The sequence below is a fragment of the Poeciliopsis prolifica genome, unplaced genomic scaffold, assembly GCF_027474105.1.
Source record: "Poeciliopsis prolifica strain line A6 unplaced genomic scaffold, Auburn_PproV2 SCAFFOLD047, whole genome shotgun sequence".
In the NCBI taxonomy this organism is placed as follows: Eukaryota; Metazoa; Chordata; class Actinopteri; order Cyprinodontiformes; family Poeciliidae; genus Poeciliopsis; species Poeciliopsis prolifica.
The window spans coordinates 1,761,304-1,787,637 of NW_026562422.1; the positions used below are offsets into that span (position 1 = coordinate 1,761,304).

The 26,334-nt window shown below is 39.7% G+C and overlaps 2 protein-coding genes across 3 annotated transcripts in view; one reads left to right on the forward strand and one right to left on the reverse strand.

The window, feature by feature from the left end:
• brf1a (BRF1 RNA polymerase III transcription initiation factor subunit a) overlaps positions 1-26,334 on the reverse strand; it is a 64,040-nt gene that overhangs the window by 18,790 nt on the left and 18,916 nt on the right. The window contains exons 6-12 of the mRNA XM_055057169.1: positions 24,271-24,343; positions 14,057-14,206; positions 5,876-5,969; positions 5,592-5,718; positions 4,515-4,554; positions 4,100-4,192; positions 3,460-3,744 (exon numbers count right to left, since the gene is read on the reverse strand). Of these exons, the coding sequence (XP_054913144.1) occupies positions 3,460-3,744; positions 4,100-4,192; positions 4,515-4,554; positions 5,592-5,718; positions 5,876-5,969; positions 14,057-14,206; positions 24,271-24,343 (862 nt within the window). The remainder of the gene's footprint in view (positions 1-3,459; positions 3,745-4,099; positions 4,193-4,514; positions 4,555-5,591; positions 5,719-5,875; positions 5,970-14,056; positions 14,207-24,270; positions 24,344-26,334) is intronic.
• Positions 11,012-23,862, forward strand: LOC129377311 (BTB/POZ domain-containing protein 6-B-like). 2 transcript variants are annotated; one of them, XM_055057172.1, is made up of 5 exons: positions 11,012-11,096; positions 17,579-17,927; positions 19,358-19,448; positions 19,549-19,667; positions 22,224-23,862. In XM_055057172.1, exons 1-5 carry the CDS (start codon positions 11,066-11,068, stop codon positions 23,254-23,256), a joined length of 1,623 nt encoding a protein of 540 aa, XP_054913147.1. In that variant the 5' UTR covers positions 11,012-11,065; the 3' UTR covers positions 23,257-23,862. The 2 variants fall into 2 exon arrangements, with proteins under 2 accessions (XP_054913147.1, XP_054913146.1); XM_055057171.1 differs by lacking the exon at positions 11,012-11,096 and having other exon boundaries at positions 17,011-17,927; positions 22,224-23,861.

Consider the following 26,334-nt stretch of genomic DNA (forward strand, 5'->3'; position numbering starts at 1 on the left):
TATTTTGAAACAGACTAAGTGATAAGATTATATCTTTAACTGTCTTTTGCTTATATTGATGTGTATTCTAGTAAATACATACCCTCACCCTCGCTTTGGGGCCTCTACGAGGATTAAAGCATTTGCCAGTGTAGCATATTCCATAACTGAGAGGTTCAAGCTAGAAAGTCAGCCTTGTGCTCTGTTCTCTTCAGAGTCGAGCTCTTTCCCGTTTCACATGAACCACAGAAATGTTCTTTAAACAGCAACTCTTTTCTTATTTTAAGTGCTTAAATAAAAACAGAAATGGCCAATCGTTGAGTCTACTTCAGTCAGTAGTAACATCCACACATAAAAGTGTGGTCAGCTCTCAGAATGCCGAGTCAGGCATTTCAGCTTAAATATCAAGTTGATAACTATAGGGTTTCCAAAACCCTATAGTTTTTGGAAACCCTAAAACTATAGGGTTTACATTATTGTTTACTATGATGAAACATAGTAAACAATAGTGTATTTATGAAATACATTAAAAAAAAGAAATACATTTGTTTTCTTAAAGGAGAAGTATTTTCTAGACACTATGTCAAGTAACTATGTTACCTTTAGTTGTAACAAAAATGCTATATATCACATTTGAATTCAAAGAAAATGTACTTTGTAATTTAAAGCCTTGAAATTGGGCCTCTGTCTCTTTAAAAACTCCTGTTCTTTCTGAAACTCCACCTTCATCACAACATGCTTCCTCTATTAACCCCTTATTAACATTCTTTACCAGGATTGCACTGAGAAGCAGCTCTGCCAGGAGTTTGCTAATTGCTGCTGGCTAGTCTGAAGGAGCCTAGTGGGTGAATCACAGAGGATGATTGCTCTGTGAGGCAGAAGCTAGGAGACTGCAGGTCTGAGGAGCCCCTTGAAATCTGGGTTAGGTCCAAGCAGGCGTTTTGCACAGCTGAATGGTTGTCATGGAGATTAAAAGATTTCTCTAACATGCATGAACAAAGCAAGGCAAAAACGTGTTTATTTTGCATGAGGGAATAACATTATAACATGATATAAAGCTCAAAAAGTTGATTTTACATGATGTTGCCCCTTTAAGACAGAATATTGTGAGGTTTGATGGTTTAATGTGTAGAAATTTTGTGAGCAATCTTTCATCAACTTGTTTCCTCACTTTTCATGTCAGACAGAAACCTCTGCCTCTCCTTTTCTTCACACCTTATATTTAGTTTTCATAAGGTTGAAATAACCACAGCCTCTCCCCACTGGAAGCAAACTGTTGTGATGAATAGACAAAAAGAGAAGCACGACTCATATTGCTACGTACATACGTTTACCTAACTGACACCTAAACACAAAGCCAACTCAACGTTTCTGGCAGGAAATAACAGAGTGCAAGTAATTGCAGCCTTTGTCACTGTGGCCCACAAACAGTTGCACAAATAAAGCCACTGTAGGGATCTGTCATACGTAACCCATAATTACCTCATTACAAGAGTAGGAGGCTCTGTGTACCTAACCTTCCTTATCTGGGTGTGCAGAGGCGCTGATGGATGTGATGTAATGGTGCCATGCTGCTGCATTAGTTCTCAGGAAACGTGTTTTTATGGCTCTCAGTGGGAGGTTGGGGTGGGAGGTGATGGGAGAGGAAGGGTTGTCTAATGTATGGAAAACATCTAAGAAAACTATGACTCACTAGTTTGAATATGTGGATGTAAGTATCACAAAAGTATTGCATTTCCCACAGCTGCACTAGACGGCTGTGGGATTCACTTCAGAATTGCATTTTACTTTGTAGAAATGTAAATTTTTCAGTGTCTAGCAAAAAATGTAGATTCGATTCTGATTTTTAGGGTCATGATTCGATTAAGAAATCAATTCTTCTATTCAAACAGTTTGGAGATTCTGTTTAAATTATGTGACTGACAAGAGGAAAAGAGTCGAAACAAATAGAACATTCCTCTAAAACAATTCTATAAGGATCCGTGCTGTTTCAAATGCCAAAAGTTTATATTTAAACAAAAAGAGGTTTGCACATCAAATTCTTTTACTTGAGTCCAGATCACACAACACAATTTTTTGCCCCGATTTTGCCCTTAAGACAACGGTGACCAATTATGACCAGTTCATTTAGCTGGCTGAACGTAAAGACTCAAAGAATTGTTAAAAATCTGTACTCTGGCTTTTGAATATTAGCCACAAATAACGAATAAGGCGACAAGCAGTTTATTCAGAGATAGAAGCGGCAAAGAAGAACAACTTAAACACATTGCAAAGTACATTTTTGAACGTTTTGAATTGACTCAGAATTCCCAGATTATATAATAAGATTCATTATATAATAAAATTTTTTCTGCACCTCGATAATTCGGAGTAATATTTAATCAATGGAGTCACAACTGCTGTATAGGTTGCTCACACCCTCTGCCTTGCTCTCTGTGAGGCTACAGCTAGTTCCCATCAGCATAGCCTGTCATGGATGCTGGTCACTGATGACTGTGGATAAATGATTTTTCTGCAACAGTAACTTGTTTCTCTGCCATTAGCACAACTGCAGCATGTACACAAGGATAATTGACAGCGCTAAGATAATCTTCCTGGCTCTGATTGGTTGTTTATGACAGAGCGGTGTGTTTTATCAGAAAGCAATGGTAGCACTGACAGGAAATGGAGAACCTCTTTTTCTTTTTTTTACAGATTATTGGTCTCATAAACTATCAGAGCAAATATGTAATAAAACATTTTTATAAAAGTTATCTATTGCAACTTGAAGGGATCGCCAATCAAAACAATTCAGGATCACATTTTCTCTTGAAGATGATGGCTGCCCACTTTCCTTACCGTCTTTAAAAATGCATTGGACAGTTCTGCAAACTCCTTACATGTTTTGTCTCCTTGATGCATTCCTAATGTAACTTTTCCTAAACGCAGTAACAACTTTTGCACAACCTTAGACTGTGTCTTTCTTCAAGGCTGATAAAAGAGGAGTTACTCCTTACAGTAACTCCAGTACAGTAGTTAGGGTTAAATAACGTGTTGACTTGCTGAAAGGTAATTGGCTAAGCAGTAATTATCCAATTTACAAGATCGATAGCAAAGACCAGGGTATCATCCTTCTGATGCTTGTTTATCAGTATCTTTATGTTTTTGTTATGTATAAGGTACTGTATAACCAAAAATGTTTGGAGCGATTCGTTCATGGGTGGATGAGAGACAGTTGGGGCATTAGAGTTAAAGAGCCAATCACAGTGGGCTGCTAACGGAATGGGTAGTTCCAAACACAAGAAAAACTGGCCAAAAGACTCCGATAAGTGGATCTCTAGTAATTAGGGTTCAAGGCGTAATTACCATAGCTAGGGTAATTCTGTTGTGTATATAACTGTGCAACATTGTAAGAATAGAAGAAAATGGAATAAAAAAAATCCCAAGAAATAAGAAAAACTACATAAAAATTACTGGATGAGTTTCTAGTGACAAACTTACCGTTCTCCACGTTGTCCCCAACAGGGTGGCTGAAGGTCTCTGAGAGGCCCAGAGAGGACGAGGAGGACATTCTTCCTAGTATGGAAGCCAGTGAGGGACCTTTTCGCTGAGGGACATTCTCGTCCTGGTTCTCCTGCTCTAACTCTCCCCCTTCTAGTTTGATGAGAGCCTCCAGGGTGAGCTCTTCCAGTTCTCTACCAAAGTGCTTTGCCACGGCGTGAAGCTCGTTGCCTTCGTCCGGTTCCTCTTTAGATGACGAGGAACTACCGTCATCACTTAAGATATCTGAGGGGAGAAAACATAATGTGAAGACACGACGTAATCGAGTCGTTATTAACCTGTGACACCAATTAATTTACATCTAATGCAGCAGAACAATCCTCAAAGTGAGTGTAGTTGAAAAAAGAATTCCAGATTTTGTCTTGAGACATTTGAACACATAATTGTGCAGACAATAAAAAACTGCAATTGATTATAAAATATGTATCTGGAGTTAAGTATTAAAAAAAAAGATAATTTTGACCATTTTAACAACTGCTTGAGCACAAGCAATAAGTACAAAATCCTGACTTTTAAAAATGAATTGGCTTCTTTGCACAAATGAACTTTCATATCTGAATGCTGGTGTGATTTCACCCACCTTCCTTGGTGTAGGCAGCGTAAACTCCTCTCAGCTTGGGTCTGCAGCTCTCCAGCTCTGCATCTATTTCATCCTGGAACTCCTGGATTTCATCTGATTCAGTGAAGCAGTAAAACATTTCAGATCTACAGGCCGGATAAACGCACTGAATTCTTTGGAAGTTTGGTTGATTTTGCAACCGCAAACTTCAGAGTGCTTGATGGGATTTGTGGTAAGCCAAGATAAAGTAGTGGACAATAATGAATAGAAAAGACATGATAGATAAGTTTGGCCTCAAATGTAATAAAAGCAGTATGAATACGTATGAAATGCACTGTAGAATATAAAAATAAACTAAGTGTGCTAGTAGAAGTTAAAGCTACAGATTACCAACAACGCCAGCGAACAGAATTTGAGAGCAATATTATTTTCATACCTTCAAAGTCATCCATCTTTTTCTGGAGCTCCAGTTTCAGCTAGAGGGGGGGAAACAAAATACCAAATTATACAATGAAAGCCTTTTCTAAATCTAAAACATCATTTCACATAACAGTTAAAAACCGAGTCAAAAACATATCTGAAAAATAACTTGCCACCTTTATTTTGTTTTCTTCTTTTTGTATCGGACAAATTTTATTAAACAAAAACTGGAGGTGGAGGAACTTCTTAAAGAGACAGGAACAGGAAGGAAGTTGTGGAGTTTTTGTTGAGGATTTGTGTGACATGAGCAGCAATTATATTTGCTGAAAGTAACAAATATTTTATTTTTCATTTGAAATCTGTTTGGAGTTTTTCTGAAAGCATGAGCTGAAACCAGTCAGCGTAACTTCACAACTTCATGGAAGAAGTTGGGTTCTCTGTTCCTCATGTTTATTTTAATGAACAAACAGAACAAACTGACTATAAAGTTACTAAAGTTATTCATTTTTCAGAGGTCAGGCTTTAAATTATTAATTGCAAAAACAAAACACAGAAAGAAAGGAAATGGGACACATGGACAGAATAAAGGAAGCAAACAGAAGGAGGAGATGAAATGATGGAACGAAGAAAAGAAGCAGGAAACATGTCTAGAAGAACAAGAAAAAGAAGAGAGGAGAATCAGGACACAAGAAAGAAAGAAAATAAGGATGACAAAGGCAGGTAGAACAAGACAAGATGGAAGGAAGAAGTGGTTGACAAGAAAGAAAAGGAAAGTAGACCTAAAAAACCTACAAAATGGAAGAAAGGACAAAGAATAAAGGAATGTGATAAAGAACTGCAGGAAAGACACAGAAAGACAGAAAGAACAGATGGAGAAGAGGAAGGACATGAAAGAAAGGGAAGATAAATGGATGGACAGAAGGAGGAACATTAGGAAAAAAGTTTGGACATCAGGGGTTAAAAGAGGACCAAGACAATAATGGAATACGGAAAATATTCTGGCAATTCAACCGTTTCTCCACACCATGTTCTTTTTCCACAGTTATCAAATCTAGAGAATAATTTTTTGGAGGCCAGGAACCCCAACAGATACCTGCTGGTCTTTGTTCTTCCTCAGTCCGGCTGTAAAACACGGTGGGTCACACTCCTCGTCCAGATCTACTCTCATAAACTCCTCTATGGTCAACTGACTTGTGGGCGTGTCCTCAAACTCCGTCAGCCTGTTAGAGGGAATATAAAATCTTAAAAACCTTACACACACTCACTGGGTGATACTGATGCAGTTCAAGACAGGTGGCTGAGAAACCTGGAGGGATCAGAAAAGCTGTGAGGATTTCTAGAAAGAGGAGGAGCCAAATCAAAATCTTCTCGACTCACCTTTTCCTCAGCGTGCTCTCACAGACCTTCACCACGTTCACGATTTCTTTGGTGGTGCGACAAAAGTCGTGCAAACGAGCAGCAACAAGAAGAGCTGGAAAAACAGGCAAAAAATAAAGTTTACTAGTGTGTGCAAAGTACGGTCCAATCATCATCCACACCCATGGATCATCTCTACATTTCATGACTTTACAACCACAGAACTTCATGTGGCAGAGCATCACAGAAATCAGGAAAGAAGATGAAAAAAATTGAATCTAATAAATGTGTTAAATACATTTTAATATATTTTTTGAACATGCAGAACAAAACTGTTGAAAGTTAGACCATTATGTTGGGGAAAGCCAGGTATGGTACAGTATATGTGCTGACTAGAGGCTTATTAAAGAGGCTGTGTCTAAAGATCAACAGGAAATTCTGTGATTGGGATTGATTCCTCAGGATTCAGCTGTTCTGCAACTGTCCAGCTGAGGTCGTATCTGCAGAGAAGAAACAACTTACCGTTATAGGAAAACTGCTTATCCGCCATAATTGGCGGCCATGCTAACTTTAGCCTTAGCATTCATGGCAGGCTCTGCTATTGGGAAGAAGCTGTAGCAGAGACCAAGGGGAAGGGTGTAAGCAGTGCTAAGACCCTCCCCCTTGCTCTGATTGGTTGTTTCTGACTAAGTGGTGTATTTCTGTTGATGGCTGTAGAACCACTGGGAAGGAATACTTCCAAAAAGGCACTGTATAATATTAAACATAGTAAAAAGAAGACTGAAATGCTTTATCTTATCACAAAAGTACCCAGCAAGTGTATATTGCAGGCACTGAGCAGCAGTAGCCAAAGAGCAGCATTTCTTTTTGTACACCTTAAAAAGTACTAACAAGAAAGGAAGCACCTTATGGCACTGAACCAACAGTCAGCCCCCACACAAAATCATTGCTGCATAAAAGAACTAACACTAACATTATGCAACGCGCGGCCATGCAAGGCTTGAGGGGGAACAGTTACATAACTGTCATTAGGCTTACAGCGCTCAAGAGGCTGTTAAAAGATGTATGCACCAATGTTCTTCCATATGCAGCACGCTTCTAGCAGCTTTTAGGAGTGAAAGGACGACTTGAGTTAGAAACCACACACAGGTAAAGACATTTTCTTTCCTTTCCAAGTGTTCTGTTCCTTTTCTCAAGCCGTTATCCTACGACTCATCATTAGAGATGGACTTTGTGATTTAAGGACTCATTTGTGAACAAAAAGGAGCACAGGAATGCTTCTGCTGAACATTTTAGAAACAGATTACTGCTCTTCAAGCTGCAGTGTTTTTCCCTCAATGATTTATGATAACCAATTAATTATTGAGGCAGCGCAGCTGAGGAACAGAAAAGGCAGAACATTCAAACTTGTGTGTAATCACACAAGTTGCAGGGAGTGGAGGAAGAAAAGAAAAATTGTGATTTTAACATGTCAAAGGTAAAGATGGTCTTACACTGACAGACAGCTGAGCTCAGCACACCTAATGTAGAGTTACATGGAGTCCAACTTAAACATGGACGCTCAGAAGAAAACAGTAAAAACTATCTACATGCACAGAAATGTGCCTACATATAAATCTATGAACATTAGGGAATGCTAGACTCCCTACTTGACATATATCTATATAAATAAGAAAAAGATGTCAAAATGACTGTAGTTATCTACACATGATTAAAAATCCTGTCAACACAAAAAAAGAGGAGGAACTTCGCCAAATGAGAGGTTTAGATGCTCCTGAAATTATCTGCAGAAAAACTTAATTATATTTGAAATGCCAAATCTGAGTGATTTGTTATACATCACAGGATCTATTACTGTAAGTCAATGAAGTAGAAGATAGGGGAGTAATTGAAGTGTAGGTGCTTAAAACTTTATATGTGTCTTCCTTGACTTGAGTGTGAACAGAGACTTTAAAAAAATAAAACAAAACAAAAAACCTGAAATTGTAGTTTACCCAGCAAAAAACGTACAGCTACGACATAGAAATACAAGAAAATGGTATTGAATGAGATGATTTTCAGCTTTTATATTGTTTGGTCAGATTTTTCTTTTTACCCAGATCAGAAAATGCAACAAGCATTGGCAGCATTGCAGTAATAATAACCCCCATTTGAACTCTGCAGTGAGGGAGAAGGAATTACGGCTAGCTATTTTAAGCATCACTGCAGGACAGCGGGATTTTCAGCAGAAAGAATGCTGAACAAAGTAAAGCAAAGTTACAATGTTTTATTATTTCCCTCTCCTTTTAAGTTTTTATCCTCCATTTGGAAAAGTGGACAAGCCTTCGACAACTTCAGATATTAGTTTGGATTTTTGAGGCGATGTCCTAAGAAGAAATAACTGAAAATACCTTTACATGTAACACAATAGGTGTTGCATCACTGTAAGCTCATGCATGAGAAGCTATACATTTTCATGTGCTGCTCTTTTTAAAAATGGAAAAATTCTCAAGCACATTTAGTACATTTAAGAAGAATTGTCTTCATTGCACATTTCTTTGGATCAGACTATGCTGCTTTTGATAACTCCACAGTACCTTATTGTGACTTTGCCCTTGCAAATTATTCTCAATTTTGTTGGTTTTTTTAATACCTTGTCTTAACATGCCTTCATGCCTCATCACTTTGCTGCTATTACACCCAGATTTCCTCATTGTGGGGCAATAAAAGTATTTCTGTTCTACTCTGTTCCAGCTACTCTGCAAACAGTTGGCAGCAAAAAACAAACAAACAAAAACAAACAAACAAAAAAAAAACCTAGCATAATTTTCAAACAACCATAAACATACCATCTGTAATGCTGTTTCACAACTAACTGAAACAAAATAAAACGCTAACCGTCATGCAAACATTCTCGGAGGTCAGATAATTTTTTACATTCTTTAAAAATATGTCCTTTAAATAAAATTCCAAATAAAGTAAACTTTCTTGGCAGGAAAAGATATATAAAAAAAATAAAAATAAAAAATTGCCATAAAATTGTCAACAATGCACAATTGTAGCTTGAAACACTGAATACTAATTATAACATTGTAACATGAGTTCAAGGTGATATTTTGGAGGGCACAACATGCTTTAGGGGCAGGTCGCCCATCTTAATTTGTACCAGTTTGCAGTTTGTTTCCAGACTGTCTAGCAGAAAGACAGAATGTCTTGTTAAAACGAGCCAATTCGCCACAATGTCAGCTGCATTTACATACCCCATATAAGTGCCGCATTTACAAAATGAAGATGGTTATGGCACCATAAACATAATCATCTTGTGGTGAGTAAGTAGAAATGTGCTCTCTCTCCCAGTTGAAACCCAGCACAGCTCATCATACGCCGTTTCAAATCCAACTTTATCTCTGAGCCCAGTTTTAAAACCCTTACCGCTAAAACCTAAAGCCAATTGTCATCATGAGCCAAAAAAACCTCTCAGTCGTTAAACACTAGTTTTCTTTGACTGCACTGTTTGCAATATTTTTCTGTAATACTAAAACCACGGCTGGTAAAGGCATTTTGTGCATGACTTTGCTTTATGCCTTTCCTGTGTAAGATAGTTGTAAAATTGGTTTCCTAGAATACTGTCAGAATATCAGCAACTAAAAACATATCATGAACTTGGCTCGAGTTTCCAGCCACGCCATTGTTAGCCGTGTTTCCATCAATGATTTTTTATGCGCATTTTGAAGTATTGCATGAAAAAAATTCTAAAAATTTGAAATAACTTCCTCAATTTCGCAAAAAAAGTTTTCACATTGGAACATTTCAAACTCTAGACCTCCAACCCAAAAGGGAAGACTGTCGGCTTGAAGTTCCCATCCCAGCACTTTTGGCTGGGATGGGAATGGTGGAATGCTCCTGTCCACTGGTGGGTTTGTACCTCGCAAGACGCATGGAACTTAGAAAATTTCTAAGTCCATTCTAAAGTTTGGAGGGGAAGAGATACACTCCATCTTTGGGGGGATATGTGGTCAGTGCTAGTTTCAAATCTCTACATCTTGTTTATTACAGCTATATAAAACTATCAATGCAGTTATATTTCTAAATACACATACTAAAGATTTCTACTTGTCTACTGCTTCCTCATGATTGTTAAATATACAGCAAGAGAAACAACTATCAAGACATTTAGTATAATAAGGGATCATCTGCAAATTGAAACCAAAAATGAAACATGATTTCTTTAACAATTAATTGTGCCTGCAACCAATCAATTAGCAGTAAATCATTGGCCTTCAGAAAGCTTCATTTTATCTCTCGTGTCCAGTTCCAGCAAATGTTTCTGGCTTGTGCGAGACTCTGCCAGAGCTGCTGTTTGTGACTGATACTGTTTGTCAGGTTAAGGATCTCAAAGCATGATTATGGAACAACACATTATACAAACTGACACAAGTTTCCACAGTAAAATATCTCCTGACGACATTTCAACTTAAACTTCACTGTGTTCATTATTTTCCATGCCTCAATGATTAAAGTGTATTACTGTACACACAAGAATGAACAAAATAAACTGAACTAAGTGGAGCAAGAAACATTAACATAAATGTTAATGTATCGTTTCTTCAACATTACAACCTCAACATGTTGTAATGTTGAGGTTTGTTGTGACTGGAGCACATCAGCAATGGTAAAAAAAAAAAAGTTCACGTGATTTATTAAATAAACAATGATTTATGATTTTTTTTTCTGGATCTGGTCAACAAGTTTCCAAGAGGACTGGAAAGGAGAAGATCTGATTTGAGCTGCAGCAAAGATATAGTGTAGGCTGGTGGATTATTAAATGTAGGGTGGCGACTGTCGTAGAGGTTGGTCCATAGGAGGCGCTGTGGCGTTGCCCTCCCTAATGTGGAGGGAATCAGGGATCTAAAAATGACCTATAAACATGATTAAAAGTGTGATTTCGGCAGAATTTCCACCAACTGACTTTCACTCAATAAAATAATAAGTCTAATTCAACAGTCTGACAGAATCGTGTCAATTCTCTTCTGGGCTGAATGAAGCTAATCACATGTGGTTGCTATGGTAAAAATAATAGACATTTAGCCAATCAGCATCATTTAATTTAATGTCTGAGTGCTCAGAATGTTGCCCTTGACATGCCATTATGTTTTGCGTCACCATGGTGATAAAGTTCATATGGCGAATACAGTCGTCTAGGGAAAGCTTGCACCGAATTCACCTCCTTGAATGACAATGCAGAGGATTTTACAGGTGGCCGGTGAGCAACAACTCATGTTCTTCAGCGTGTTTCATTAGCTTTAGCTTCTCTATTGATCTGCTCTTTTCCGCTGCTTACTTTTTCTGTTCATCAGCTGGTCTCAGTTCTTTGATGATCATCAGTTATGAAAGTAGCTGTGGTTTATTTGAGGCTTCTGTTGCTCTGGTTAGCACTATGCTAAGGTTCATCTGATAAATGTTGCTACAACTTCTGTGATTTTGCTGAGAGCCTTCTTGTCTTTTCAATTCCTTGATTAACTTTAAGTTCATAGCCGTGATCGTCTCCAGAGTGTTTTAGTTATTTCTGGTGTCATCAGTTTATTCTCTTCAATTTTAATAGAATGTAGTCTGTTCAGTTATACATCTAGGTAATCATCAGTAGCGATAATAGGGCTATTTTAGAGGGACTGAAGCCTCCATAAAATATTCTCAAACTCGGTTAATAATTTGGTTGTTTTTCTCCCATCACTTTTTTATTGTATTTTTTTAAATCTGCCAACAAATTTAATGTAATGTCACTAGAATATGAGCTTAAATAAATAATCAAATTGTCATGATTTTCGGTGAAGAGGTGGTGAGGAAGACTCTGTGGTTAGGATGCAGAAAAATGATGATTTACATAAAGTTCAAAAGTCCAAGCAGCACAGATGAGCAGGAGGCTAATGCTCACTACTGGTAACAACTGGTACAAATGAATGACTGATGGCGGACCACACTAGACAGCTTGACAAGACAAATTCGACAAGGACCTGACGAGAAAAAAGAACACAGGTGGGATTAAATACAAGGATAATCAGGGAACGACACACAGCTGGGAACAATCAAGGAGTAGACAGAAGATGCTGGTGACTCAATAGACCCAATAAACACACAGAAAAACTCAAATCTTCACACATATGAACTATATTTTTTACTCAAATGTAATCATAAATCTGTCAGAAGGTGACAGCATCATGAAACTTTGTACAAATGTTCTTCAATGGATACAATTTCAGGTGTAGGGCCACCTGAAAATTATAATTACCATAGCAATGCTTGCTAAAAAATTGATAAGTGAAGAATAATGATAAACTGTATTCAGTTAATCATTAATCTTCACTTATCAATTTTTGTTGCTGTTTGAAAAATTTTCTATTCATCAGCTACATTTTCTCACATCCTGTTCATCTTCTGCGGGCTAAGCCCCCCTTGACCCAAAAACCTAGTGACGCCCCTGATGATCCTACATTAGTTTGGTATTTTTCAGTTTTGAGTCCAACTCCACTAGCTGCTGACAAAGTAACTAAACAGACCTTGTACTAATTAATGTAACTCGTCATGTTTTGCTGTTTGAAAAATATATTATTGTGAAATTTTAGTCATTTTCATTCTGTTCATTTGAATCCTTGTCTTGGGAAAGGAAATCTATTGGTACATCAGCCCACCAAGAGGTTTAGTCACCAGCCACCACTGGGTGACTGGGCGGTCACTGTGTGAAAGAACCATGCAGAGGAGAGAGTTTGAGGTAAGGAGGTTTCCATAGTCAGATGAAGGAGGACATTAGTAGAGAGAGTCCACTGAGAGGAGGTGGTGGAAAGTCGCTCTGACTCAGCAAGAAGGGAGGAACTAAAGCACAGTTTACCGGAACACTCAATAACCAGGGAGGTAAAAAGAGAAATGGAAGGCAGGTTTCTCTTATAGTAAGTTACAATGTTTCAGCAGCGTATAGCCAGTATTATTTACCACTGATGGTGACAAACAACCTGGAGACTCCACTCTGCCTCCCGAGTCACTTGAAGGTTATAAAACTGTCATTGAAAAACAAAGAAATTCCAGAGAAGGACCCTAAATCTCAGACAGCTAACCATCCAGTAAAGGAGACAGGAGACTCAGGCTGCATTAAGCTTTAAAGGCACAGCATTATACGTTTTCCATTTAGTTATGTCATCTTCAGTTATTGTAAAATGCTTTACATCTAAATTAACTCTTTAAAAACATTTTACATTTCTTTTACTTCTTTATATTACTCCTTGAAATTGGGCCTCTGTCTCTTAAGAAGCTCCTGCCTTCAGGATGTTATCACAGCACGGCTCCTCAGTTAACCCTTTAACAATGTTTTACATGCATTGCACCGAGAAGTAGCTCATATAATGACCTCAGCAGATGTGCAGTTCCACCAGGTGCTAATTGCTGCTGGCTAGTCTGAAGGAGATGATTTGGGTCATGATGGTGGGTTTGTGGGGGACTGCTCTGTGAGGTGGAAGCTTGGAAGTCCCATAAATAGGGTTGAATACAAAATATTACAACACAATTCCATCTGATATTTTCACAATCAAATATGGAACCTGCGGAAATTCAAAAACTGATGAAAAATGGACAAATGGAAGATGAAAAATGGCAGAATAATAGATGGCCAATGAATGAATAGAGTAAATAGAGGGATGCTGAATAGAAAGGTGGATGGAGGGTTGACAAAAGGATGAATGGGAGAACAGATGGGTGGACAGAGAGATGAATACATTTACTAATGACACTGAAAAATCTAGTTTCATTGCCTAGGCAGACCATAATAACCCTAGTATCAGAAGTGCTACTTCAGGAAAACACTGCTCAAACTTATGCTGGCACAAACTGTGTGTGTTGATCCAGTCAGTGCCACTAAGAGGTGTTTAATGGATGAAATCAGCAGTAACAAAATTACTAACAAATAAATCTCTGCTGGAGTGAGAGAGTCTCTTCTATCAGGAACACTGCTGGCCTCTGCAAAGCCGTCTAGTGACCTGTGGCTTAAGCAGCTCATTAAAGACAACTTTGTTGTTGGAGAACTAAGAGCAGAGCAGTAATTACGTTTCTCCCTTAAATGTTCCAGCTCCTGCTACTACATAAAGTACTCTGCTGGAGGGGGAAAAAAAAATACAAAAAACAAAACCTTTTCCACAGCAGAGAGTGTGCTTCTCTATTGCTGCCTCATGTTCTGGTTACCTGCTCCACAGAGTCCAGATGGCCGCCTTCCCGTGTGCATCCAGTCCCTTTTCATCCGCTGAACCAGTCGCAGTGCCGTCATGGAGACCTCGCGGCTCTTCTCGCCAAATTCCAGCATTTGGGTGAAACGGGGTATATAAAGACATGGGTCTGGGAAGGAAAAAGAAAAAAAATCAAATGTTCTTTTTCTCAATTGGGACGTTGAAAGATTCTAATACCCTCATAAATACTTCTGCAGTATTTGCACACAAAAAAGACAGTTTGCCACTCTTGACATATTTTGATTCAAATTAATTTTAGGGTTGCAGCAATTCAGTGAATTATTGGAGAGTCTCCATTATTAAATTTCCTCTACAAAAATTAGAGAAATTTGTCTGGAGACATTGTTACATTTACTGTTTAGTGCACTCACTTATGTCAATGAGTTGTTTACGACTCATAAGTGCTATTAGCATAACATAGGCTAACCAAATATCCTCTTTTCCCCGACAAGTTCACTTTCACGTTCTTTCTGGGGTGTCCATTGGGATTTTATTGATTGATAAAAATCAATCAATGAAATGGGTTTTGTCGTAAACAGACTACTGTGATAACATGGCCTTTCTATATTGGATGTCCTCCATAAACTCCTGCCTAGTGGGCAGCCCAGAGCAAACGCCGGTGAAGTGGGTATACGCACACATTTGGAGCAGAGATGCATGCAGGTAGACGGAACAAAGCGGATTGAATAGAATTTCAGGTTTTTGTGAGCAATTATCGATACAAGTTTACCAATATTTTATTCGATTACTGGAGTAATTGTTAGAAGAAGAGATAGATTAGTTGATTACTAAACACAGTTTACAACAGCCCTGCTGAATTTAAAATACTTTTCGGAGGGTTGAGTTCATTTCCACTAGCCACATCAAGCCCTTAGAATCAGGAAAACGCTGTTTTGGGTGAAAATAGGAATATGTACAACATTACTTCCATCAAGGGAGAAGTGGAGATGGTGGAAGAGGCAATAGATGTAGGTGTTCTCCTGAACAACAACAGGATGTATGTAGAGGATAAGGGCTACAACTAATTATTATTGATTAATCAATTATTTTGATGAGTAATCAAATAAAGTGGCATATTTAAGCCTTTTTCCTACAGCATTAGAAATACACGAAAAGATGCAAATAAACTAATTAGTACACTGTGTATATTCTTTCAGAAAAAATATACACAGGGTCTGTTTACTCCAGTTAATTAATCGATTCCTAACTTAGTTGACAATTATTTCAAAATTCGAATTTCGACGATTAGTAGTCTACTCTGCATCCCCAGAATCCAAACATGAAGCAGCAGCGTTCAGCTTCTCTGGACCACAAATCTGGAACAAACTTCCAGAAAACTAAAAAACAGCTGAAACATTGAGTTACAAATATCTGAACTATGCAAGTGTGATGCAATAACAGCAGAAGAAATCTCAAGGGAATTTTTTCACTCTACTTTGAGAACAGCTGCTCTGGGTAAAGTTATCTTTAACTGTGCCATGTCAAAGTAGCAAAATATAAGATTAATAAAAAATCTTAGCTTTCTACTTTTACAACCAATAGCATGGCTGCTGGTTAATTTGCTTGTGGACTCTTTTTACCTCCTGCCTGTGAAAGTTATGCAGCAATCCCAATTTTAATGAGAAACTAAAATGAGAAGCAGTCTTTTTTTTCTCTGGCCAGAAGTAGTAGTTTATCTCGCTGAGCTATGACAGCGGACATAAATATGTTTGAATTTAACGTCTTTTCTCACAGAGGAGTGCAGTGGAAAGCTGTGTTAGTCAGCTGGTAATAAGATTGAGGCTGATTCGTTCCTCCTCCCCGTCATCAAGTAATAATGCTACGTCTGCACCACTGTTCTTTTTTTCTGCTTTTTTTCCCAAGTTTTACTGGAAAGTCTAACTTAAAAACCAGGCAGAGAAAAAAAAGACACCAGCTTACCCTAATGCACAATTCCTTCCTCAGGATCAAATTTTACCCAGACATTATCTTAATCCCTCTAAGAGAACTTGAATTGCTCCTTTCCATCAAATTCAAAACTTGCAATGTAGTCAAGACAACATTAATTTAAAACTAAAAATCTTTAAAACTGCAATCCATGGTGCACCCCATGGGGGTCCATGGTGGGGGTGCTACTGGGATGGATGGGGGTATGTGATTGTTGAAGGTGGTTTCCTGGACCTGATTTGTGACTAGTTCATGATAACCGGTTTGTTGGTTGGAGGTTCGTTCAGTTAATTTCCCACCAGCTCAAATCTGCATTTTTGGAGTCAACACATTTAATAAAGAAAGGGAATATTTCCCATTCTGTTTTTACCCATTCTAAAGTTGTTGAATTATTTCTTGTTTTTACTTTTTATTATTAATTAATTATGTTTTGCTAGTACATCTGTTAGCATACAGGGCAGGCCTGTGAAAATGCCAAGTGGTCAGTTAATTCACCTTTTTTTTAACAAAACAAAAGGTTTAGAGTACAATAAATGAAGACAGAAACAAAACTATGAACTATTTTTAAAAAAGGGAAGTAAAAATATTAGGGGATGTAGGATTAAAATGTTATTTGGGGAAAAAAATAGTTTTTTTAATTTTCCATTCTTTTGTTCTGTGCACCTGTGAAAAAAATGAGCCCACCCTTCCCCTCCCCTCTCACCCAAGTCTGGTCTGAAACCACCACTGAAAGAAACGACTAGTGCAAACAATCTAATTCTGGTTGGGCTTGGAGGATGTTTGTGCGCCCCGGGGGGCGCTGCATCTTCCTCCGCCCCTGGTCCTTCGGCTCTCTGAGGCGCCGGATGAGAACCCAACCGCCCCCGAACCCTCCCCGAACCTTCCCCACCCCGCCCGCCACCAGTGACGCAGTCTGCGGAGGAAGCAGAGGGCGGGACTTCTGCAGTTCTTACGTTAGCGCCATGCCTTGATGTGATTGGTTCTCATCGAGCCTTGGGCGTCAGAGGAGATCGGGACGGAGGGAAAAAAACGCAGTAAAAATAGAGCAGAGCCCCAAAACTCACGACTAACACCCGTTTATTTGGGATGGCTGTGGATGTGGCGTGACGTCCCGGCAGGCTGGGGGCTCGGCTGCGCGGAAAAACACGGAGGACAATCCGTGAGGATTACTGACAAGGAAAGGCGGGGAAATAAGCAGGACTGTCCGGATTACTCTCGTTGGAAAAGGGAAAACAAATGGGGGCAATTTCCAGGGAAGTGAGGATGAGCTGAACACCAGAAACAGGAGCCAAAGTGTTCATATGGAAGCGGATGAGGAACATTAGTCCGGACCTGGACGGATGTTTATATTCCTAGATTACGTTTTAAATGCATCCAAAAATTCCCTAAATTCTCCACGCAGGACATACTGGTACAGCACGTCCCGGAAAACCGAGCCATATCACCGGGCACCGACACGGAGATCCGCCGCTCGTGCCGATGCCAACGGCAGACTGCAGCTTGTTCCATCATGGCCGGATCATGAGGTGTTTGACTTATCTGCTCCTGCTTCCAGAAACACTGAAAAAGTCAAAGAAGCTCCCGGGGAGGCTGCCGGCATGTTATGAGGTCCTGACTTTATCCCTGTCGAGCACCAAGAAGAAGGAGGAGAAGACGACGAAGATGGCTGCGGAGCTGTTCTCTGCCGCCGGTCTCAACAGCACCAACTTGGCCACCGGCACCACGGTGGCGGACGCGGAGAAGGCGAAGGAGGCGGCGTGCCTGGCGAACAGCGGCGGCAACGGAAACACCGGCGGCCTGAGCGGCGGCAGCGCGGCCAGCACTCCGACCAGCCAGCAGAACATCAACAACAACAACGTGGATCCACCCAGCTGGCAATGCAGCCACCCCACACTCAGAGAGAGGTAGATCCCGCTGATCATCCCGGGCTCTGGACCAGCCTCTGGGCTCCTGACTCCTGAAGCAGTATTACAGTTTTTAAAGCAGCGTAATTATATAGTTTCTCTTTAAGTTCTCCAGACAGGTCTGCAACCTGCCGAGTGGCTCTTTGGCGCGTCCACAACGGCTCTTAAAAACTGACTACAATTATAAGCCAATGTCTGAACTTTGGAAATAGGGGGGTTGCATCAAATAATTACACTTAATTTTCACAACAGAATGACAAAGTGCCAGTCTTCTTTTTATGTGCATGTATTTTTCTTGTCCAAACATCAGCATCTTAAGTGTAGCCATATTCTTTGTTTTTCATTTTATTCAAAATTGTTGCTCTTTAAAAATAATAGATGTTTTGTATATAAATTGACCATAAATTCAAAAGGTCAGGCAATAACTGTGGCTCTAAATCTTTTACTTTTGTGGACTGAATGTAAAAAATGGTTCTTTCGATTGTAAAGGCTGCAGAACCCTGAAGTATTTAATAAAAAGATCGTGTTTATTAAGCTCTAATAATTACGTTACATTATGTTTATTAGGGGATTAGAGGTGATGTGGCAATGTCTACAAGAGAGACGTTTCAAAACAAGGTTTTGCTCGTACGTTCAAGCAAAGACAAATTAGACTTTTGAATTCTATCTCAGCCACAGTATCTGAGTGACTGCTGTGGCTCGCAAACAGCAGTCTGAGTCTATTCCTCCTTACTTGAACTCTTAAAGGCTGCCAATGTTTTCCAATCTAGCTCAAAAGAACATTACAGATTGTTGTTGTCAGAGCAACTTGCAAGCGTTTATGTGAAGTTTGTTTTGTTTGGTAGTCTGATGAGATCCTCTACAGGGAGGGTTGGCTTTGTGATATTTGTTTGGTCATGTGAGGGCGAAGCTGCACAGGTTTGTGGCACGCTTAGCTGAAACAGAATCAACCTCGGCAGTACGGTTGCTTTTACACGTCGAAAGAGTAGAAAAATATGTATAACATATTGGCCATCACGACAGTATCAATATCAGATGTTGATATCAAATGTTCAGATCCCCACTTTGTTTTTTTACATGCGTTTGTGTAAAATAACAGGTGGGGAAGTGATTGGGTTTCTCCAAACAATGTGAAATACTTCTGTTATTTAAAGATTTACATTTAAAGACCAAAGAAAAGACTTCTTAGTTTGGATGCATTGAATAAATGAGAAAATGATCAGTTGTTTTAGTACTGGAGAGTACAATCACTGATTGGCTGTGTAAAAAAATGATCTGATTGGTTGGTGCATTTTTGGTTTAAATATAAGCATACATTTGAAACAGAAAGTGCATAATTTAACAGTGAGGCTAACTCGCATCTGTATCCAACATGACACCAACTGATGTTATACAATCCTGGGCCTCACTTGTGAAACTTGGTCTTTCAGGAATGCCTTGATGTTTAACAATGAGCTGATGGCCGACATTCACTTCATGGTGGGGCCCCTAGGGGCGTCACAGAAAATACCTGCTCACAAGGTAACCATGTGTGTGATTCACAGCTATTTCTGTTCCTTTGTTGCCTTTAATAACAATAAAAAGCCAGGTGTGGTGAATGCGTCTCCTGTTTTCCTCCCAGTACGTCCTGGCCGTGGGAAGCTCCGTCTTCTGTGCCATGTTTTACGGCGATTTGGCTGAGGAGGAGTCGGAAATCCATATCCCAGATGTGGAACCTGCTGCTTTTCTAATTCTGCTGAAGTAAGCCACACATGACCGAGCGGAGGCCCACATCACAAAGCGCAGTCAGCGTCACTTCAAAGCGTGTCATTACTCATCCGAACGAGGCTAGGCGGAGGCAAAACGCCAGAGCTCTGGGAGTGGAGAGCAGCAGCGGCGATTGCGCTCTGGAAATGCTGGGCTTCTCCTCACTCCTTAGAAATCCTCAAACATCTTTTCTCATCTTCAGACACATATCAACAGAAGTTGCATAATTTAATGAAACGTAGCTTTTGCTTTTCTTGCGCTTAGCTTTGAATAATAGAGTATCACCTGTTGATGTTGATTTTTGTAAAGTAGTTACAGAAAAAGACATTTAAATTCGATGCATTTCAAAAGGCGGTATGTAAAATTGACTGAGATTTACATCATGTTATAATGTTATTCCCTCTTCAAAAAAAAAATACCTGGAGTGTTTATTCTACCATGAATGTTTGAGAAATCCTTTAATCTCCCATGGCAACCATTCAGCTCTGCAAAAGCCCTGGATGGACCTAGCTCCGCCTTCGAAACCAAGCTCCTCCTCAGAGTTGCAGTTTTTAAGCTTCAGTTTGTCCTAATGGCTGAGACAAACAGTTGTTAAAGAAAGAACTTTTTTTTTTAAGAACTGAAGTTGACAGTTAATTGATTTTGCTATAAAACGGCACTGTGTGCCTGGAAATTAATTTTGCCCTTTTATATACATTTTTGTAATATAATTGAAAAAGTAAAACAAATTTTATAAATACACTTGATACAGAGTGATACATTTCAAACTTCAAGGCAAGGATCACCTACCCGACTACAACGTCTCTGGTACTGGATTTCTAACAATACAGTCAGACAGACATTTAAAAAGGAACAGTAAAAGCAAATGAAGTGGATTAGCAGACCAGTGTTACTGTCATGAGACTGCCATTCATCACTCTTCAGTGAGAGGCCTGTTTGGATTCAATGTAATACTGACTACTACTGCACATCCTTTGTAGAATACTTTCAAGATACTTGGATGATGTGAGCTAGCAGAACATTTTATTTCCCTTTTTACATAGTCAAAGTAGTTTTGAATTGACTCTATTTTGGCTCATTCCGATTGCTCAAATAAAAGGAAACTGGACTCTTTCATTTTTTTTAAAGACATTTCGCCTCTCATCCAAAAGAAAGCCAAATGCCTTTTGAATGAGAGGCGAAATGTCTTCAAGGGAAATTAAAACAAGTCCAGTTTTCTTTAACTTAATCACTTAGGATCATCATAACAATCTGGCCTAAAATTCAGTATTTAACAAACAAGAATATACAGAGTATATTCACATAATTTCTGGCCTGAATGTTTGGGTTTTTTTCATGAATAATTGCATCAGTGTGCCATAGAGGTAACGTGACACTGCTGAGGCTGTAAGGAAGCCCAGGTAGCTCTAATGGCGGCTTTCAACTCGCTGTGTTGTTGGCTCAGATGTCTCATCTCCCTCTTAGCAACACACCGTACGTTCTCTAAGGGAGTTCAGTCAGGCCACCATTTTCTATCATCCCTTCTACAGGACTCTGAACAATCAGCTTTTTTTATGTTTGATCTCGTCATGTTTGAGTTGTCGAGCGGCTTGACAACCGCCAAGTCAGCAGTCCTCTTTCACTCATTTGGCGTATAGTGATATTTAGATTTAAAAAAAAAAAAGAATTTTTGGTTTTCAATAATTATCAAACTTACCAGCAACCAGTAACAGGGTTGCTGTGTATTGCAGACTTCTGCCCAGGTCCCTCATGAAAATGAGATCTAGATCAACAGAATTTACTTGGTTCAATAAAGAAAATAATAATAATAAAAAAAAAACTGCTTGAAATATTTCACTTTGTTTATACTGAATGAGTTCATGATTACTTGAATAAACTTTACTATTGTATTATAATTCATTTAGATGCATTTAAGAAAGTCTGGTATCTAAGTAACAGAATTTGATGCACAATCCCATTTTTGTTTAAATATAAACTGATGAAATTTAATATAGAATGAAAAGTTACAGTCATTTTAAATAAATGTTACTTTTGTTTACAGTAGGGTTGCACCAGTATGGCAATTGGGATGGATATCGATACACATGATAATACTGCTGTTATGGCCAATAACCAAAATTTACCGATATAATATATATTTGTCTACCATTTTGACAACCTTGGAGAAAAAAATTACCAGAAACAGATAGCAACAAGATGGAAATAAATATTGGTTGTTCATAAAATATGATATAATTTATTGAATCCCCAGGGGAAGTTGCTTAATATTGGTGGAGGTTTAGTTACTGAGCAGATGTTAGTTCTGATGTATTGTGCATCTCTAATGTACATCATTTTCCTCTCACTCACATAATTTAAACAGAATTTCAATATTGTTTTAATAGAAAAGTTAGTTTCCAAATGAAAAGTATAATTTTTTTTATTTAAATATTTAAAAAATGTTTTAATATGTTTTGTGAATCGAATGGAATTGAATTGGTAGACACTGAAAGATTTGCATCTTTTAGCACTTACACAACCCTATTTTTGTGACATTTTTTCTGCTCTCAGATACTTGTACAGCGACGAGATTGACCTGGAGGCTGACACGGTGCTGGCCACTCTGTACGCCGCCAAGAAGTACATCGTCCCAGCGTTGGCCAAGGCCTGCGTCACCTTCCTGGAGACGAGCCTGGAGGCCAAGAACGCCTGTGTACTGCTCTCCCAGAGCCGGCTGTTTGAGGAGCCGGAGCTGACGCAGCGTTGCTGGGAGGTCATCGACGCCCAGGCCGAGCTGGCGCTGCGCTCGGAGGGATTTTGTGAGATTGACCTGCAGACGCTGGAAATCATCCTGCAGAGGGAGACGCTCAACACGGACGAGGTGGTGGTGTTCGACGCGGTCATGAACTGGGCTGCGGCAGAATGCAAAAGGCAAGGTCTGGGGCCCACCACACACAACAAGAGAGAAGTCCTGGGCAAGGCGTTGTTCCTGGTGCGGATTCCCACCATGAGCGTGGAGGAGTTCGCCAACGGAGCAGCGCAGTCCGACATCCTGACTCTGGAGGAGACGCACAACGTCTTCCTGTGGTACACGGCGGCCAAGAAGCCCATGTTGGACTTCCCCCTGACTCCAAGGAAGGGCCTGTCCCCGCAGAAATGCCATCGCTTCCAGTCGTCCGCCTATCGCAGCAACCAGTGGCGCTACCGGGGCCGATGCGACAGCATCCAGTTCGCCGTGGACAAGAGGATCTTCATCGCCGGACTGGGGCTGTACGGGTCGAGCGGCGGCAAAGCCGAGTATGCCGTGAAGATTGAGCTCAAGAGGCAGGGGGTGACCCTGGCTCAGAACCGCACCAAGTTCGTGTCGGACGGTTCCAGCAGCACATTCCCCGTGTGGTTCGAGCATCCCGTCCAGGTGGAGCAGGACACGTTCTACACAGTGAGCGCCGTGCTGGACGGGAACGAGCTGAGCTACTTCGGTCAGGAGGGCATGACGGAGGTGCAATGTGGGAAGGTGACTTTTCAGTTCCAGTGCTCCTCAGACAGCACCAACGGAACGGGAGTGCAGGGAGGGCAGATCCCAGAGCTGGTGTTCTATGCCTGAGTTGCTGTCCCCACCTTCAGGCCTTCAAGCTAATGTAGCATTCAGACATTCTGTTAACGTCACATTAACTAGCCTGCGTAGTTCCTCCAGAGACTATTTTAAAAGCAACAGGAGCCGTTATATTCTATTTAATTTAAGGTTATTATTAGTATTTTTATTTAAGTGCTGATTAAAGGTTATTTACTCTGCTGCGTGTGTCGAAGGGCTGCATCTGCTGTGGAAATCAACACTCATACTGTGCTTATGTAATCAAACCTGGAGTGAGTAGAGACTGCTTTAAGACGTAGTTTAATACAATGTTGTTCTTAAAGTTACAGCAGCAATATTCCACAAGGAGCGACCTTAATGTAGGGTTCTGAGTAAACGTACAGGAAGAGAGAAAGCTCTTCACTAATGGTGGCTTTGCACTTCAGAGGACGACCTCACAAACGTTTTTGTCTTTTGTAAAATACAATTCAACTGTTAGCAGCTTGATGCTGTTAAAAACCTGATGTGTTCTGTCCAAGAATGCTTACACACCTCTTAATAAAATGTTAAAGTTATAACGTAAACAGATGTAAATCTTTGTGTTGTGGGGACAAAGAGGGGGTTATGGTGCCCCCTGGGTGAGGAGGAATGAACTGCAACCTATTTTAATGAAAAGATTGATTACGCCATCAGAACACCTGTGCATTTCTGATTAGAATATTGATGAAATGTTCATTCATCTCTGTTATTTTATTGAAACGCTGATAGAATATTATTATAGAGAAGGAAAAATTAAACCTTTTAGAGTAATTGTACGTGTTAACAGCCTTACCTTTTATACATTTATTAAAAGAAACATTAAATTATCCAAATGGACAAACAATTCAGTCCCTGAACACAACACAGCTTTTTACCTCCACTTTCCGTTTCTGGAAATCTAATTTGTGCCATCTATTCTGTAATGTGACTATATCAAGCACTTGAAACTATCATGCCTTGTAAAAAAAATTCAGAGAATGCTAAATGAAGAGGATGAAGTAAAAATACCTATAGCTGGAGCGTTGATGCAAAGTTCCTTGGCCAGCGCGAGGAAGGTTTTTCCCAGCACAAAGACATTCACCTGTGAACACAAATACAGAAAGAAGTTGTTACAAAACTGATTAGACATGTAAAAACCTGGTGCTGTGAGATCCTCCTGCGTCTGGAACAGACATTTGTACAGTATTGACTAAGCCACTGAACCCACCCAAAGCCACATGCAGGCTTCTAATCTGGCTTCAGACCATTTGGTCCACCAGTTGCAGTGTTTGTGTGAAGCAGACTGGAAGCATATGATACACCCTTCACTTCCCAGACTGGTTTAGCAATCAAATTATGCAAATGAACCAAAGTGTGAAAACATTTCACATGAATGTGACCGATTACAAACTGAGCTTTTGCAGAATTTGAGCTGCACTCTGTTACTGCACCCGTTTCCCCCAGCAGACAGAATTTCCACATGTCAACTAGAAATCTCAATGGTCAGATTGGACACACTTCTTCCCGAATGAATGTGGACTGCTGATATTTTAGCAATGTTCAGTTTTGACCATTTAATTTCACCTTTGATTGTAGTGCTCTGTTCTGTATGAACAGAGCACTACTTCTTTAAATCTACAACAATATGACCTTTACAGACCTGAGCCAAGCATGAAACAGAAAAAAATGGTTTGTCGTAACTATGAACATTCTTATCTTCAGTGTTTAACTTTTTAAACTTCCACTATCCAAAAAGTATGAATAGTTTTAGATCTCATTAAAATCTACGAACCATCAGAGAATTTGCTCCCTGATGGTAGCTCCCACATAACTACTCTTTAGGCTCCAGTTTAGTCCATGATCTGGGTGATCACTGAGCCACTGTTACTCCTCCATCTCCTTCATTTCTCCCATGATGAAAACCATCCGTGATATATTACTGCTTCTTCTGTAATCTTTAAATGAAATTATTTCTTATGTTCACATTCAAGGTTAGGCAATGTTTCCAACACCACACAATAATGCGAACGACTGCATCTTTAGACGCAGTCGCTTGCTTGTCCCTTGCATGCCTGAAAACAGTAGTCTTCAGAGTATCTCCTGAAGACTACTTCAGGAGATAAATGCATCGACAGGCATGATGCATTTAAAGTCTGAGAAGTACATAGTGAAAAGGAATAGTGAGAGTACAGTGCCCTGTGGTACTCCTGAGCACCTGGTTAAGACACACGGTCCTTCAGCTCCAAACTAGCATCAATCATCAGGCCTTGTGGGGATCTCTGCCAACTTCTGCTGGCATTTCTTGAACAGTGAACTGGGTTTTATTTTACTATGTTTTCTGGCTAATTTGAAGAATATTCTCCTCAAAGTGCTCCCTACAGGTTTAGTATAGCATCTTCAACTCAAACTCCACTGTGACACGTATATTGCAGAGGGTCCTGAGATACGCTTGTTTGCTACTCAGGTGGACCAACAGGAGTCTCCAAAACCTTCAGAATGTGAAGTCAGGGGAACAAGTCTGTAGTTGTTACAATCTGATTGATGAGCTATATTTGGCACTGGAATAGGGCAGAGTGTCATCCACAGAGACAGAAGTGTCTCCTGGGTCTTCTCCAGGCAAAGGCTGAAAAGGTGAAGCAGAATCCCAAATAGGTAGTCAACACCTTAATGGAGTTTCTTCAGGTTAATCTTCATGGTTCTTTTAACAATAGGTCGTCTCTGAACAAAGGGCTAATACACAATGACAAATAGAGATTGGTCTTCTTTGCCAAGAGCAGATCTTGCATGTTTGGATCCCTGGCATTTTCACATGAAACACATTGACATCTCATGTTTTCTGGTAATGCAATTAACAAGCAGATGTAGCAGGGTATAAGGTGTGGCTAAAATCTGCAAATGTAATGGGGTGTTTGACTGTAGTTTTTCAACAATTGAGCCAATGCAAGACACAAGACTGCATTTTATGTCATCGGCTGATGGCAGAATGTATACTATTGGCAAAAATGGTAAATTTCCTCAGTCTCTAATGTTTAAGAACCAACAGCTAAAAATATCCACATATCTGTAAACACAAAATACTGCAACAACAGTAGT